The sequence below is a fragment of the Lathyrus oleraceus genome, chromosome 5, assembly GCF_024323335.1.
Source record: "Lathyrus oleraceus cultivar Zhongwan6 chromosome 5, CAAS_Psat_ZW6_1.0, whole genome shotgun sequence".
Lineage (NCBI taxonomy): Eukaryota > Viridiplantae > Streptophyta > Magnoliopsida > Fabales > Fabaceae > Lathyrus > Lathyrus oleraceus.
In genome coordinates this window covers 296,509,938-296,528,428 of record NC_066583.1, presented here as the reverse complement: position 1 = coordinate 296,528,428, position 18,491 = coordinate 296,509,938, and the positions used below count along the sequence as shown (strand labels likewise).

Here is an 18,491-nt window from a genome sequence, read left to right as displayed (position 1 = left end):
TGCTTTAGATTAAAAACAATATTCATTTCACATGATAAGGAGAACAAACACAATAACAACGTGATGCCCACATGCATTGGCGCACACATAGAATGGACTATGCATGCGCCATTACATGTGATGCCTACACATGCATGCGCCATTCCTAACAACGCCATGACCAAGAATGCGCCATTGCATGTGGCGTTAATGAATAATATTTTCATTGGATGCGCCAATGCAACTGACATCTATATTAGATTATTTAAATTTTTTTCCCCAAAATAGCTCTCATTTTAAAGATAATACGAAAGGTGAATTCTAACTCAGAGCACTTGTTTAACATTTTCTTACTTTTAAATACATGAGAAGTATATTTCCACTTTAATCTTTTTCAATCACAGCTTGTTAAAAATAAACTTTTAATCATACAACATTAGCATATGGCGGGAACAACGCCGAACTCCCTCCAATTTTTTCTCACGCTAAAATTCAAGTCCTAATCACTCTCGTCTTTTCTCCCTCCACATTACCCCCAAATTCCAAAACCCTAACCGACAAATCGAACAATTTCAGTTCTACTACGCAATGGCCGATCCCGTCACGGAACTCAGTCCCTCAGACAATACCCCCAGACCGATGACCCGCAATGTCCGCCGGAGGTTGGTCCAATCAACTCTCTTCCCTCACAAACCAGCAGAGCCCAGCAATAAACCAGAGGAAAATGGCGACAGTTGTGACGAACAAGACGAGGATTACTGCGACACGAAGAATCGCAGGAAGAGAAAGTCCAAAGGAAAAGCCACTCCCACAAATAAAGGTTCCAAGGTCGGTGATCCTCTTTCGTCATTTTATTTCTATATTATGCAGTTCAATTGAAAATTCCATCGGTGTGATATGCCACTTAGAAGTTAAGACTCTGAATTCATACAGTGTTTCATTTGAATCTAATTTTTCTCTGCGTGCTAATACAGAGTGCCACACCAAAGAAAAATGCATCAGCTAATGGAATTATAGGGTCTACTTCGCTGAATGTTTTGTCTGATTTCGATAAAGTTGATAAACCTAAGCCTGATTTGCGGTTAGAGGCAAAGTTGTCAGCTGAGGTTAGTTTGGATCAATTCTGCATTATTGGTGTTTGTTAAATACACAGCTGCCTTTAGGACTAGGGTTCTCAAATGAATTTTATGATTTGAATTGCGTCGTTTGGAAAAAATATGGTAAACCTGTATTTGATGTAATTGTAGTTTGGTGAAGACTTGAGCCTGGAACTTTCATTAGTGTATCTTTGGTTTGATACTTCTCTTCCAACTTAGCCGTGACCTAACAGTAACTGACTCTCTTGTACTTGTTTCTTTTGCTTTTTGATCAGGAAAATTCAAGGTTGTTTGCCGGCCGGCAAGTTCATCCATTTTTTTCATCCTGTAAAGCGGGGAAGAAAGTTCAGGAGCTGTCTGAATCAGGAAGTGATCTATACAAAGCTAAGAGTGGTGATGAAAAGATTACCTGTGGTCCTATTCATGTATTTGAAAATATCAAGGTATGGTACTTGTGGCTTGTATTTCCTGTTTGCTTTGCTTTGATGCGATCAAAAGAAGGTAATATGTAATTGGTCACTGGGTTTTGAATTCTATAATATCACATTTTTTCATTCAGGTGTAAAATTCGTTAATGCAGGATGATACCTCATCCCTAGACTGGAGAAACTGGACATTTTTGAGAAATTCCACCCATGTGAATGGTGGATTAGAAAGTTCAAATTTATCTGTTTACGAGGGTTCTGTTGAATGCTTAAATTTTGATAAACTTCTTAGTACTTTACATCCATTGGCGGCTTCAAGTTATCATTCTCCGTGTCCAGAAAATCTGCAAGAAACATCATTATCAAACTTAACTTTACAAGAGGAGCAAACAAAAAGTGCTCAGATGCCAAAAAATGCCAAAGTGGTAATATGATTTGTTCAATTTTATTTTTTTAAATGAAATAATGCCTCCTATACATAAATGTGGCATGTAGTGGAAGCTAGTTTGTAGGGTCAATACATACTCTCATGGTCTCATCTAAGTCACCTTTCTTTATTTGCTGACTGTTGACCGAAAATTGTTCAGGACTTGGAGGTGGATGAATCTGATACCTTTTCTGTGCTAGCTGGCTATTTTAGAAAGTCATGTACTGAGCCGTCTAGTAGATTTCTCCAAGAAAGGTAAATGTATGCCAGAATCAGGCAACAATATAATCACAGCAATATGATCTCTGTACATTTAACTGTTGTAATTATGCCTTCATTTATTTCACATATTTGCTAATTCTTATAGGTAGGGTAAACCCTCTGTTTAAGTTTTCTCTTTAACCTTATAATCCGAGTGAAATACGCGGAAGTTCTTTGTAAATGATTATGATATAGTGAAAAGATGGATGTTTAAATCATTAAATTCCCAGAAGTTCTTAGAAAATGCTTATGATCATTAATGTTCTTTGCTAATGTTTATTACAATCTCTTTACTAAACTTGTTCATTTTTCACTTTTATCTCTTTTACTTGTTAGTTCAGCGAAGCATTTTATTAATTATAGCTGCCTTAATCTTACAGAATAAGTATAATGCTCGTTCCATATAGATCCCAAATTGCTACTGTCTTGTCATAAATCTTTTATCATAAATTTATGACACAGTAGGAAAGTTCCCAAGTCTTACTTTAATTTATGCTGAAATCAACCCTGTAGCACTAATGGTAGGTCCTTAAAATTCACTCAAGAGATTGGAATGATTTTGAAAAACTAGAAAGTGTTGCAATGATTTTGGTCCTTCAGTTCATTCATTTTTTCACTACCATTGTAGCCAGTAGACAGTTTTTGACTCACAATTGTGTGACTCTTAACGTCTAGCAAAAATTTATGCCATTATTCATTGGTCTACTCGTGATTCTCTTGTGTTAAAGCAGAGCGGCTGTGGATGATTTTTGGTGCTGATATCTTAATAATCAGCATTTCCCGATGACAGCATTTTATCTCTGCTATCTTTACTTTCTTTACTCTCTCTTAGCCTACTTAAGCATTGTCTTGTGTACTTGGTTTCCATGGCTAGTTCAGGGTTCAGAAGTGAAATTTACTCATCTTTAAAGATATGATATTTGTACTCTGTTGTTTTCTAATGAGTATGGCTTCATTTTTAGTTCAGCAAGCTGTTTTTGACAATGATATTTTCCCCCTGATAGTGGAGTTTCAATGTTTTCTGTATTGCAGTCTGAGGTCATACTATGTTGGTTGTGAGGATAAACCAGAAGGCAGCTTATGGGCATACAAATACAAGCCAACTAAAGCCGTTGAGGTCAGTTTTTTTAATTCCAGTCTTGTATTTTTTTGAATTTTCATGATCCTAAATTACACTGTGTTTCATGAATTTTTTTGCAGGTATGTGGTAATGACGAAGCTGTGAATTTCTTGAGTGACTGGCTACATCAGTGGCATGAAAGACGTTACAAACCCAGGAAGGAGACATGTAAGAGGGATACAAGGGTCATGCAAGATGATGATGATGATGATGATGATTATATGTGTTCTGACAGTGACTATGATTCAGAAGATATGAATGAAGAGGATTCACTGCAGAATGTTCTTTTAATTACAGGACCAACAGGGGTATGTTGAAATTTACTTTGTCAAAAATGTGGCATGCACTTCATTACATGAATTGCTTCCTATGCTCATCAGTTATGCATCTATTCTAGGCAACTATTGTTCAGCAGTATAATTGCCACTTTCTGAAATCAATATTAAAATATGGGCATAGTTACATGAAAAGAACCAGATCTTGAGATTCCAGAGCCTTCAATTAAATATTTCTGTCAAATCAAGATAGAAGCTATTGCCCAATTGAAAAGGGTAAACCCATGAGGAAGTAGCATGCAAAAGATCAAACCAACATAGTGGAAAGAAATATAATCATATAACACTGAGCTATTTGAGTTATACCAATATAATTTAAGAATTGCATGTGTTATGGGGAATGAGTAACAAATAGAGACTAGCTATCATTGCATTTTTCACTCAAAGGCCATGAAAAAACATTAGATCTGGTCTCTCGTGCCCTTGTTACACAACCACGTCAATAATGAATACAGAGCCAATATTCTTGAATTTCTATTATTGAATCCTAGGTAGCAAATCTACATGTACACTTTGTACCATCTATACTTTGTGTAAGGGTCCTTACTTGTTAATGACCCTTCCCCCCTTCGAGTTTATTTGGCCGTCACCCTGTTCGTAGTTTATCGTTATCTACCAGTTGCTAGAATAAATGTTTTTCAGTATAAACACTTCTTACTCTTATTGGTACTTAAGGCACAGCTCTATCATTTTACAGAGTGGCAAGTCCGCAGCAGTCTATGCTTGTGCCCAAGAGCAAGGCTTTGACATATTAGAGGTATGACTGGTTATTATTAATATATTTTACTATTTAATTTATGCCATAACTGATACACATTGTAAATAACCACAACGATTTTTCGAATGCACCGCTGAAGATCAAACATATTTTTTAGCAAGATTTGGATTTGGTCGGATGCATTATGAATTTGAACATTGGTTTTAAGATTATCCTTTGCTGCCCAATGCGAAGAATGGTAGTCTGGAAGTTTGCTATTTTTTATAGTTAAAAAAACATTGAAAATTTTCATTTGTCTGTCCTTTTAACCATGAATATAACCAAATATAATGGAGTCTATCATTTGTTGCTTCCACAGCTCAATGCATCAGATTGTAGAAATGGGACTGTTGTAAAGCAGTATTTTGGAGATGCCCTTGGTTCACATGGGTTCAAAAGGTTTGTTAATCTGTGCTGTCTATGTTTGTTGAGAACTTCATGTTAGTGATATATAATATAAAAACTCCATGCGTTTCAATGTAATAGCTTAAGCTTTAGTGCTAGTTAGTTCAAACATGACATTAGAACCTCTATGATCAAGTGATGGCTTGATCCTTATCACTCCCATTTTTCGAATAAAAATGTTGAATTTCTGGTTGGGCCTATGCACCACACCAAGTTTGAAGGACCCTTATGGGAGCAAGTGAGAGATATAATGTGGAAACCATTTATGAATTTCCACCTAACAGTTTAAGCTTTAGAAATAGACGGCATTTCCAATCTTATGAAGAAATAGTGTTGTAGTTCTTAGATGTCTTAAGTTATAACTTATAAGCTTTTGATTTGGGTCTGGGAAGGTTCTCCATCCTTCAATCTTCACTGAGATATAGGAAAATGAAATAGCAGGTTTATGGAAAATGAGAGTATTGCACTCATAATTAGGTCTTATAATTAAATTGCCGTGTACCATGATTCAATCTAATTTTTAGTAGAACCAAGGTACTCATTATAAGCATTTCTGTGAATCTATTCCGTGATAATATATCTTACTCAATGTTAATATTCAGGTTATCAGAACATACTTTGAGTTCACAGAAGATAACTACAAATTTCCCCCCAGCTCCTGCTTTGATTAATGATAAAGCTGTGGATGAGGTGAATGATGGAGTAGTTGAACCAATACCGTTATCTGATGATGAAGCTCATAGCCCACTTAAAACATCCCAAAAGTTACTTGGCAAGAATGACGCTGTCGCATGTGATAAAGTCCAAACTTTGATTCTGGTTGAGGATGTGGACATACTCTTTCCTGAAGATCGTGGATGTATTGCCGCCATACAGCAGATTGCCGAGACAGCAAGGGGTCCAATTATATTGACCAGCAATAGTAAGATTACTAGTTAGAATAATGTATTTTTGCTTAAGATATAGCATTTATCAGTTATTCATATTTATGAAAAATGCATTGTTGTATAGGTGATAATCCTGGCCTTCCAGATAATTTTGATAGGCTTCATGTTTCGTTCTCATTGCCAACGCCAAAAGAGTTGCTTTGTCATTTGTACTCTGTATGTGCACTGGAACTTTCCTCCTTCCTCCCTCAAAAGCAATAAAGAAAATTGTTGACCCAGTTTATATTAATGTTATATATTATATCAATGAACTACAGGTTTGTCTGGGAGAAGGAGCCCCCATCCATCCTCTTCTACTGGAGAAGTTTATACAGTCCTGTGGCGGAGACATCCGGAAGACCATTATGCATCTTCAGTTCTGGTTGCAGAGTATAATATTTAGTAAAGGTGCCTCACATATAATTCTCGTTGTCAGACACTTGTTTATTGATATTCAATTAAGACCAGCTATTGTTAATTCATTTTAGCAGTAACCCATAGCATGTACACATCAAGATTTTTTTTATTTGTATGTATTTATTGGCTATCTTAGAATTTTAAGGTGATACTAGCCACATTTTAGGGGTAATATGAATAAAATTATGCAATTATGATAAGTAAAACTATGGGGAAACCAGCAAAGTTCATTGAACCATAATTTGTTTATTTTTCAAGTAAATTGCTTGTTGGTGATTTGTCTTCCTTCATATTTCCATGATAAGAATTAGTTTTTGAATCAGCATGAATTCCCCCTTCCCTCCCATGTTGATTTTTGGTTTCCACATTGCTTTATGTAGTGTAAAGACTTCAGGAAAATGTCAAGTAATTTTTTAGTCATAGTATTAATATATAATACACTGTTAGGTATCAGCACTGTTTACTCCATAAATTTTCTGGTAAATATGTTTTCTCCTTTACTCGCTCTCCCTTTTACACTCAGTTTAGACTCCAATTTAAGATGAGGACTTTTTCACCTAAGATAAGATGCAATCAGAGTTGACTCTATTATTTTTTTATGATGTTTGTGCTTAGGGAATTAATTTCAAAATATATTATTATACACAATTCACATTATAGTATTACCACTTTAATGGCTTAGGAAACCTTATGAATGCCCCCTTCTGGTACAGATCTAAAAGCACAGACAGGATATGTCTCACTTCCATTTGATCTTGAGGGTGGTCATCGGATACTACCAAAGATAATGCCATGGGATTTCCCTTCAGAGATATCCGAACTAATTGAGAATGAATTTGTCAAATCAGTAAATATAATGGAAGAGAATTGCAGTATGCAAGGGTTAGATGAAGAAGAGCTTCTTCACATAAATGAAGGCCAAAATGATTCAGATGAGCAGTATATGGAGACTGATTATATAAAAGCGAAGAAGGTGGAGATGATTAAGAGAAATGGGTCTGTAACAGATTATGACGAGCTTGAAATTCAATACAAAGCTATCTCTGAGTTTCCCAATGCTTCTGGGTCCCCTGAAGCATCCTATCTGCAAAATGGTCGAAGGAAACTTGTAGTAATGTCCTCTGATTCTGAGGAGGAGGATTCAAATAACCGATATCCTCAAGACACAGAGGACGAAGCTAACAAGAGACATTCCATCAAAGGAAATAATGAATGTACCTCTGACATTCAGTTGAATGAAAACTGCCCCAACACATCTTTTCGTAAACTGGTTTGTTCTGAATTGGAGGATTCAGATGAGGAACGTAATGAATATTCAAAAACAGCTGATGTTACATGCATAAATGAGACATCTAAATCATTTGATGTATCCTGTGTACCAGAATCATCGTTTGTTCCTGAAACTGCTATTGAAAGTGGACCAGATACAATGTCTGGAGCAGTGTCTTCTGGTCAGTGTCTAGAAGTTTCTATGAATAACGAGTTGAAACCGTTCACTTTAAGTGCTCGGAGGCGCTTAACAAAATTATCACACAATTCAGATATGATGGATGCTGAAATTCCAGATTCTTCTCCAAAAGAGGCTCTACAAGATTTTATAGATGAAAATATGGAAACTACAATTATCAAGGTGATGGATGAGTGCAGTCGTGTGGATTTCAAATTAAAGTCAACATTAGTTGAGTCCAGTCCATTATTGGAGACAGATATGGTACAAAATTTATGGAAGAAACTCCGACAAATGGATTTAAGACAGCATACTATCTCAGAACAGCCAGGGGCTTCTCAAGTTGTTAAACTTGCTAGTGGGTTGAGCAATCTAATTTCAGAAGCTGATTTGTTTCACAATTACCAACATAAACACGTAAGTGCTTTTTATAGTTGAAATGAAAATTGTGAAAATTTTCTATCTTTTGACGTCCTTCACTAAATTATAACAATTCATGAATTTGCAGGATATTTCGGAGCCCCGGAGCTTTGTTTCTAATGAAGCTACAACTAGTTATAATGACGAAACAATGATGTCCACAGTTACTGTACATGGGTTTTGTTCTTATGTTAAACTTATAACAGATGTTGGATCAAAGTTTGGTTGTGCGGACATGATTGATTTAACTTCTGAGATGTTGGCTTCCACAACTAATACAATGGCATTGGGGAAATTATCCAGACAGGATCTTGCCAAAAACACAGTTATTTATACTGGGAAGGAATTAGAGTTGAACAACCCCATAAGTAATGTGAAGAAGAGGTATATAGCCTTACTTTATTTTACGAAGGTTAAATACACAATTTCATCTGAGTTATGACACTTTATGATAGTATTTTTTACTGTTTCTTTTATTTTTATTGTTTTCTGCCACATGTTAATGTCAAACCCTTATTTTGGGAACTTGTAATACAGTGAAAATAAAGCATCTCTGTTTGAGGCTGTCCAATCCATTGTTCCTGCAAGAATATCCTTAGCACTGAAAGGTGATATCTTCTATGAATATTTATCTTCAATGCGCCAAATTTCAAGGTCAGAAGCAGTCCGTGTTTCACAATGTGTTGAAAAGAAGAGAAGAGGAAGGTAAGTGTGCTGCAAGTTCAGTTGTTTACCGCCTTTTGATTGCAACAAGTTAACCAGATATCCTTAAATAGTTGCTCAATCACTTGATGTTTAAATTCAGGTCGCAGGGGTTTCAACATTATTTGAGCAGATGTACAATGTTGTCTCCTGAAGCTATAACGTTGGTCAGTAATAGTGATCTGTACAAAAAGATTTCTTCACAACATACAACTAACGTGGAAAGTACACCATTGTAGCTTATAGGTTTAGTAATACAGCTATCAGTTCTCTGATATATTGGTAATTGGTTCCTTTAAGCAAACTACAAGAACACCCCTATGAATAAACACAGTATGGTGAAATGCTATGCACTGGAATGTGGGAAGCAAGGCTGGTTGTCACACACCTCAGGCTGTTAAAAGTCCATGTCTTATGTTTTTGCAAATGATGACTGTCTTTAGGCTGAAGTTGTAAACTAAAACTAGAACAGTGGTTGATAGAAGTTACAAGTAGGAATTGCTCCGTTCTTAAAAATAATTTACTAGTCATTTTTTTGTAAAGTTTAAATTAGTATTATCTATGTATGGACGATTTGTTATTGGCTGCTTCATACAGTACAAAATAACATCTTACAAGTGATTGAGTTGCAAAACTGTATTTGTTAATAACATGCATTATTCGTTAGAATTGTAATAAATTAGAAAATTGAAATGGGAAGTGTTTTTTTCTTGTGAGATTCATAATCTGTAGGAGAAATTTTTTCATAAAGATTGTTCTGTGAGCTACGTTTTACAGTTACCAGGGTACCTTGCAATTTGCTTGGGGAGTCTTAAAAATCAAACAATTTTACTATAAGGATCAGTGTATACATCTCAGTTCATTAATATGGTCAAGGATATACCTGGACTATACTCAAGTGTAGTGACTGGTGACAAACATACAAATTTGAGGCTGTTAAGGAATAAGCAAGACAGTTAGCCTGTCTCGTGATAAAAAAAACCCATACGAATGTACATAATATAGGGGGTTTGCTCTTTTCACCTAGTGAAGAGCTGCTCCATAAAAATCCAAAATTGTCCCTCAAATTTTTGGAAGTGTATTTTTGAGCATGTCATTTCATACTCCATCCATTTTTACACTCTTAATTTATTATAAATGAGTTTGGAGATGATTTTAAAAATAATATACAAAAATATACTTCCGTAATTATCTTTTAGACAATATAATTTGATATTTTTAGAAAAATACATTGATGTTATAAGAGCATCTCTAATGAGAGAAATAATTTTTGATTGCTTGAGCTATTATTGTGTGACACCAATTGTCATATCATTTAAGCAATCTAAACCAATTTTACTCAAATGATAATTTTAATAAGCAATCTATATCTAACCTAATTAATTGATATTTGACCCCATCAATTATTAAGATTAATATTATTTAATGATAAACAACACATTTTTTGTATTATTTCATGAAACAACTTACACAAAAATTAAAGCAATGAGAATGTCACATGTACTTATGGTAAAAAATATTAAGCATGAAGACTTATAAATCCACATGCATTAAGCAACCTCCATCGGAGATACTCTAAGTATACAAATGCTCTAAGTATACAAATGTAATAGACCATCTATACTATCATAATAAATTTGTTATCATTTAAACCATACATTAATGTAATAAGATTAAAATGTCATATATTAAAATCACTCCAAAATTCACAATATTATCGATATGACAAATTACAAACTATAATACTATCCATAATTCATAATACAAATACTATTAAATACTATTGGGTATATCTGACTCTCATGTTCCTTCTTTGCCTCCTATACTGCAATATCGCGTGTGACTCAGATATACATGCTCGCACAATGACCTATATACTACGACATGCAGGTAACACATCAACAACATGAGCTGCCATAACCCGCTCCTCTAATATCTCCTGACGAGCTCACCTTGGTTGATCTTCGAACATCTGGTGTCTTGTAAGGATGTGATACTATGAAATGCCATTGGATGTAGTCGAATACACTACTCCATTGTTGAGGTGCTAGCACATTTCGTGCTTCATATGGTACTAGTGAGTATATAAATCATGATATATCATATGACACATATACATCTCTGCAAACCATAGTGGAAGAAACATACACAAAGGTGTCTCTTGGAACAATCTGTAGATACCCGAATTGATACATGAATTGCTCAGGAAGATGTGGATACATCAGGTGTGACCCACAAGCCAACCATCTAGAATAGAAAGCTATGCCATTCAAGTGTCGCGTCTGACAAGGTTCGTTATACAATGTGTAGCTTATATAATCTACTGTAGTGCAATCAAGAAACACTCTAAAGGGCTCGATCGCCTGAATCCCTTTGAGTTGGATGAGTGCACAAGCACATGGTTGATTCTTAATGTAGTCATCAACATATGACGAACCTAAGATGTGTGGAAACTGCTGGAGTATCCATGCCTGAAAAGGGTACAACTGAAATATTAGTAATGACGTAGTACAAGTGTTATGAAAATGGTACAATAATAGGAAATGTGCAAATATATTACCTTAAACAACATGCAACTTGTTATCATCTATCTGATATTCCAAATACAATCCTCACTAACTTCGAGTGCAGGTAAACCAAACAAGCGGCTCCCAGTTGTACTCATGAATGCAGTCGAAGTCAATGAAGTATCGAAGGTAAATCACATAAATTTAATAAACAATTTTGTTCACAAAGATGGATGTGTCAACCAAGTACTTGAGGTATGGACTCAATGCACTTGCTCTATGATGCATAACCTATGAATCATCACCATCGAAATCCACTTCCCCAACCAAGGGATGTACATAAAGGTTCTCTAGGAATGCAAATTTAATATAACACATTTTAGTGTCTTCTAACTCCTTTAGGGCATCCTCAGAGTCAACTCCCAAATATGAAGTGGTATAAAAATCTTCCCTTGATTGGAAGATGTAATGGGGGTGACACATTATCCAGTGTGATGTACATCTCACCATGCAGAAGATGAAAATATGACGCCCCTAAAGGTCATATCTCAACGAAAGCTGACAACATACCATGATTAATAATAGTATGATCAATCAAGCATAAATGTCATAGTTCAGATAGCTGCATGGCATCATGAAACCATTGCTTCTCAGGTTGTTGCAGCCTCACAATCTTCCTACCATGGTTGATGCATTTTAAAGCACCACGGTGCTGCAAAAAATACATCGTTGTAAAAAATTTGAATATTATAAAACATATGTTTCAAAGAATAAATACAGATAAATTTTAATTCATCATCCACACGTGCCTAGCAGCATGGTTTGCATACATATGCAGTAGTGAAGTTTCATAGGGGCCTTCTCCAAATTCCTTAGGAACGACACCATCGACAATAGGTGCATCAACCTGGACTAGTGGGGCTTTCAGGGTAACAACAAGTGACACCTGCCTTTAGAAAGACGAAGTCAGAGATATCTGAACCCTAGTATAGTGATGCCCACTACGAGGCCCCGATAAAACTAACCGGGGTCACACCTTCTTCATCACCATTCACCCTAATCACTGTTACATTCCATTCATACACCTAGCCACCTTCAACCATGGTCAATAGGAGAGCTCCGTCTCTAACACCAGAAGCTACCAACATTAACGGTGATGTCGACACCCTGACAGAGATGCATGCCGCCATGGAGGAATTACACATTCATAATCAGATACTAGAGGACTATGCCCACAATATTAGACAACGATTACGACAATTTAACTTAGTCATTATACCCAATTCATTGGTGTATAACTCATTATTCTAGACTACAACTCCTTAGTTCCTTAGGTTAGCTGAATAGTTGAAGTAAACAAATTTAAGAACGCTAAACCCCAAGTCACAACTTATAATCTCTTATTCCTAATAAATTATTAAGTTTATCAATTACTTTAGATCCGATTCATATGGTTATGGTCAGTAAACAATATGAGTTATGAGTTTGAAATATGAATTTGTCAACACATATAAAGCAATGAACATAAAAGTTATTGAATAATAATACTAAATTAATCAAAAATCCAAAGAGTAAAAACGCAAACATATGATCCAACTGATTCATACAAGTTCATCTAACAAGCCCTAACCATATAAAAACTTAACTACTCGTACTACTAGGAATTATAACTGAATACACAAATCTTTGCTTAGAATTTATTAAATTATTAGACAAAAATTATGATATAAATTATGCTGAAAATACTCTTTTCTTTATAATTTCTTCTCATTTTCATTTTTTCTCTTTGTTCTTTCAATTCTTCATATTTTTTTCTTATTTCTTCATAAAACTTAAATATAATTTATTAAAAGTCATTAAAAATATATATTTAATAAAATTACATGATGACCTAATACTCTCTCTCTCTCTCTCTCTCTCTCTCCTCTCTCTCTCTCTCTCTCTCTCTCTCTCTCTCTCTTCTCTCTCTCTCTCTCTCTCTCTCTCTCTCTCTCTCTCTCCTTCTCTCTCTCTCTTCTCTCCTCTCTCTCTCTCTCTCTCTCTCTCTCTCTCTCTCTCTCTCTCTCTCTCTTCTCTCTCTCTCTCTCTCTCTCTCTCTCTCTACATACATGATGACCTATACATATATATATATATATATATATATATATATATATATATATATATATATTATATATATATATATATATATATATATTATATATATATAATATATATATATATATATATAATATATATATATATATTATATATATATATATATATATATATATATATATATATATATATATATATATATATATGATATCTTCAATAATTATTTGTAAAAATCAATATTTTATGAAGCTTTATCAGACATATTAACTTTGACTTATTTTATTAAAATATTAAATAATTTCTTAATTAGTTAAATATATTAATAAACATTTAGTATAAAGGTATATTTTATTATACACATCTATAATAAAGAATTATTAAAGATATCATATTATTAATAATGTTGGTTAATTAATTTTGATTAATTTAAAATGTTTTTTCTATAGAAAATGATTTATAATTTAAAAGTGACGAGTATATCATCCAAACTATATTTAGCCTAATCATATTCTCTAGGCTGTATTTATGTGATATGCATTCTCTCAAACTTCTTGTGCGTGATTTATCCTTCATGATTTTGTTTGTGAAGAGCTTTAATTTTATAAATATTTAAAAAAATCTAAATACTCATAAAAAATAATAAATATTTTAAATTTTGATGTATTAAATCAGTTCAATTAATACTTACGTAGAAACACCCTTGTGTTTAACCAACATAGAACATAAAATCACTGGATAAAAACACTAAAGTTTTGTCTCAAATGTTTATGCATCTTCCTAAGAAAAAAAAAAGTGGTGGTGAGGGATGTTTTCAATTCAAATGAGGTTGGGATACAAAATAATCATTTTAAGCTTCTAAAAAGCCTTGTTGTGTCTTGTTGGAGCAGTTCTTTTTCTTTGCTTTTCCTGCCAAATCCCCAAGCTTTGCCTCTGTCTCAGTCTCACACAGCTCTTTTGGGGCATAGACCCTTCATAATTGCCATCACTACATTTTACTTTCTCTTTCCAAACACCATCACTACCCTAAACACATATTGCAATGAAACATTGAAACCATACACTAGCACTATTCACCAATAGTAAAATTAAATATTATTTTTCAAATATTTTATAAGAGATCTAAACTATGTCCTTTAAATTTTTAAAAAACCAATATTTTAGTACTAAAGTGATAACCACCCAAAGAAGAGATTATGATTTGTATGCCTTATTATTTTTTTGCATGTGATGAGATGATATCATTGGTTTTTCTTTAGCAGTTCACGAGTTGCGAAGATTGATTCAGAGACTTGACGCTGAACACTAATTCGTCTCTACTCTCTTTTTCTTTAGATTCCTTCCCTCTTTTCAATGCTTAATTCGATGAATATGAATGTCATGCCCATGCTCCCTTAACCGTCCTTTCACGTTTTCTACTTCAAAAGTATATTTGTATTTTTTTATAGTAGTATTTTTTAGTTTTAATATTCTTTTTTTAGCTTGTATATTAATTGAAGGGTTTATTTTGGATCTTTAATTTTAAAAAAAGTTATATTAGTTTTTTAATTCTTTAAAAAGTACTATGTTAATTCTTTTTGTTTGCAGTAAAAAATTCAGAAATTGATCGTTAAATTCGTTGATGGTTGGACGTAAATGACTGATATAATACGTTTTGAAGAGTTAAAAAATCAGTATGAAATTTTTTAAATTAAGAGACTAAAATGAAAAGGTATTGAACCTATTTTTTATTATGTAGTGCAATTTAGTTAGCGGTGATAAACGAGCATGTCCGCCCCGTTAAGATTTACTTTACAAAAGCCAACAAAAAAAAAATAAAGTGGGGTGTGGCAGACATTTTTTAGGGTGCATATCTAAAATCTTAAACCTAAAAATGCAAAAATTTATGTTAATATATGTGTCTGCAAAAAAAAAAAAAGGCATGGCGAAGCAAACACATTAGATGGTGTGGACTTAAAACCTTGGTCGATCCGACAAAAACATGTGTGCAAAACAAGCGTATTTGCCACCCCTATGTATAAAGTGTTTTGGAGTATTTAGACTACTTGTAGGGTTAATTCTTGTAGAGTGAAGAGAAGCTCCGTGAGATCTTTTTGAAAAAAATGGAGGTCTTTCCCTCATTACGAGAATGTAGTATTTATAAAGGTTCCTTGGCCTGAATTCGAGAGTTAGATGATAACTTACCCTAACTTCACGATCAAGATAGTTGGTCATTAGTGGACTTAGTCTACTAGAATTCTGGAGAGAGCGGTTTCTCCTCTTTGACTGACCATAAGTCAGTTAGTATTTGACACACGCCACTGTCCCTTCACATAACATTTCTACATGAGTGAAGTTAATACAAAGTGGACCAAACTCAACTAAGCAACTAGGTATCCATGTCAAACGGGTACTGCCTGTCTCCTGACATCATAGGTCAAGGCTTTAAGAAACCCAAAGCCTTATCCATATATTCGTCAATCCCAATGTGTATGACCTTTATTCCTTTCTCTTAAATGATCTCTTGTTGGAGCCTAATAAAATTATACTTATACAATTATTGGACTTGAGACTTCACACACAAGAGGGGGTGAATTGTATGGTTTGAAAAATATTGATTTTAAAAAACTTTTAGAAATAAAATTAGAGTTTAAAAACATTTTAGAAAACTTTGTAGCGGAAATAAAATACATAAATAAAATGAGTTAAGGGAAGAAGAAGAACACTAAGAGTTATATTGGTTTAGTAGAAAAATGACTTAGTCATGTCCCCAAGAATTGATTTTGAGAGTTTTCATTAAACATTGAAAGCTTTTAGTAGGAAAGACTCGCGAACCCCCTTATACAAGGAATGATGATTGATCTCTAACCAAGAGATACAAGACGATATATATGAGCGTTTGTGTCTTTTCTTCAAAATAAACTTGAGATTGAAGTGACCAATCTTCCTTCCCAACAATGGAGTGAATCAGTTAGTCTTCTTTCCACAAACACGGATCTTAGAGCTGTTAGTCTTCAAGTTCCAAAACCTTTGAACTCAATACTTGATTTTACATGGGATAACAAAAAACCTGAGAGATCTCCAACCTATGAAACTTTTAATACCGGGTTGAGATTTAAACCATCTTGGTTTTAACATCAGACTGACCAAGAACCTATGAGATTTTATCATGGACTGATCTCCAACTTAAATTGGGACTAAATCACACAATCCAAATAAAAAAGTTTTTTACAGGTTTAACTTTTAACCCAAATAAATCCCTAAACTGATAGTATTCAACCAATGTGTATACAAAAGATTTCCTTAGTGAATTTACAATTCTACCATTTCTAGAATTACAAAAATAATCTCACTCACAAAAGGATTTTTCTCACAAAAGCACTTAGGCTAAAAACATAGTGAGAGAAAGTTAAAGAAATGTTTAGAGATAGAGAGTGAGAGATAAAATGTCAAAACATGATTCTGAATGAGAAATGAAACATTTACTTATATGCCCGAGGTTGGCTTAAAAAGGAAATTTCAATAAAATCATTCTGTAACTATCTAATCGATTAGAGCATACTCATAATCGATTAGAAGGTTCAAATAATCATTTGCAAGTTCTCAAAAAGGAAGGTTAAAATATGTAGTTGTTATACAAAATCAAGGTGCCTTCAAGACAACTTGGGCCTTAAGTTTTCATATTTCTAATTGATAGGACAAATGTTCTAATGATTAGAAAAGTAAAAAATTTCTCTATAGCTACTTTGACTGCTCCCAGTTCATCTACCACAACTTCCAAATATTTTTATATTTTCTTTTTTTAAAGAATTTTTGAAAATAGTTTAGTGTGTGTGTGCGCTTTAGCCACATGCTTTTATGATAAAGTCCTTTTGCCTTACAATCATTCACTCATTACTAAATTTGGAGATAACCATATTGCTTCAAGACTTTGTTCGATATTACTCTTTATGTTGACACATGCTTGAGTAGTTTGAGATGAGGCTTTAGCTGTAATCTTGTTTGCCATCATCGAATAGTCAAGTTTATCAAACTTTAAAGATAAGTTTGCATCTTTATTCGTTTAATTGTTCATGCTTGACTTATCATTAGTTGTCATTATCAAAAGTTGATGTCCCTGTTAAAATCATATCACCTGCAAAATGAGTTTCAGAATTCTCCATCTTTTTGGTGATGACAACACATCTCTCAGGGAAGGTGGTAAAAGAAACAATAAAGATATATTTGGAGTGATAACTCCCCGTGAATTAGATAGAAAATGTATCCCTCTCCCCCTGTGAGTATACTTCTTGTCCTTTGTCAAAATAAAAAAAGGCGGATAAAGATGAATTGCAAGAAGTAAACACTACTACAAAATAGACTCTTCGTTACACTAAACTAAAATGATATGTATGTTAATCGTGGTAATACCTCAATTACAGACGTGTTTTTTTAATTTATATTTACGAAAATACGTTGCACTATTGTCAAACTAATAAACCGTGATTATATATTTTTTTATTTTTTCGTTACAATTGATGTTGTCCTTATAATTATAATATATAAATTAAAATTGAAATACCTATCACCGCAGTTGATAGTGAGAACCATTGTGAAAGTCATTACTTATTTATATTATAAGCGAATTAGCTATCGCTTCTTGACAATATTGTCGTATCTATCATAGCAAAATCCTAGCACACGTTTTCTCTCTTCTTCGTCATTAGTTATCACTTCATACATAAAAGATATTCTTCTTCTTCCTTGTTTGAGGATTTATGTTTGTTTTTTGTTGTATATTGTTGTAGTTGTATGTTGTTGTTATTGTTGTATTTTCTGATTTCAGATCCTTCTCTCATCATAAATAGTGGGAACAACAAACTTATCCACGAGATTCAGGTTATAAAAGAGGTTATTGATATGGTGGAGTTATGGTTGAAAAAAGCCAAGGAAGTTGGATCTGTTAGGGAACACATTACTGTTGTTGTTGACAAGTTTTTGATTTGTTGTGGGTAGTTGTTATTAGTTGTTGTTAACATGTTGTTTTTTGTCGTGGCATGATTTACTTACTGCTGGTTGTTGTTGCTTGTTATATTACGATGTTAATGGTAGTTATGTTGTGATTGTTGTTGCTTATTATGTTACATTGTACTACTTATTTATGTTAACATGCCACTTTTTGTTATGGCATGATTTACTTTCCTAATGCTTTGT

At 33.7% G+C, this 18,491-nt stretch overlaps 1 protein-coding gene across 2 annotated transcripts; it reads left to right on the top strand.

Moving 5' to 3' along the window:
* The first annotated feature begins 378 nt into the window (after window positions 1-378).
* On the top strand, window positions 379-9,298 carry LOC127084078 (uncharacterized). Of its 2 annotated transcripts, XM_051024467.1 has the most exons (16): window positions 379-807; window positions 954-1,085; window positions 1,352-1,519; window positions 1,657-1,926; window positions 2,089-2,183; window positions 3,222-3,306; window positions 3,390-3,617; window positions 4,342-4,401; window positions 4,721-4,800; window positions 5,409-5,728; window positions 5,818-5,909; window positions 6,011-6,140; window positions 6,863-8,013; window positions 8,105-8,400; window positions 8,554-8,721; window positions 8,822-9,298. In XM_051024467.1, the coding sequence occupies exons 1-16, from the start codon at window positions 568-570 to the stop codon at window positions 8,955-8,957; spliced, it is 3,651 nt and encodes a 1,216-aa protein (XP_050880424.1). In that variant the 5' UTR covers window positions 379-567; the 3' UTR covers window positions 8,958-9,298. The 2 variants fall into 2 exon arrangements, with proteins under 2 accessions (XP_050880424.1, XP_050880425.1); XM_051024468.1 differs by lacking the exons at window positions 379-807; window positions 954-1,085 and having other exon boundaries at window positions 1,376-1,519; window positions 1,636-1,926.
* The last annotated feature ends 9,193 nt before the right edge of the window (window positions 9,299-18,491 follow it).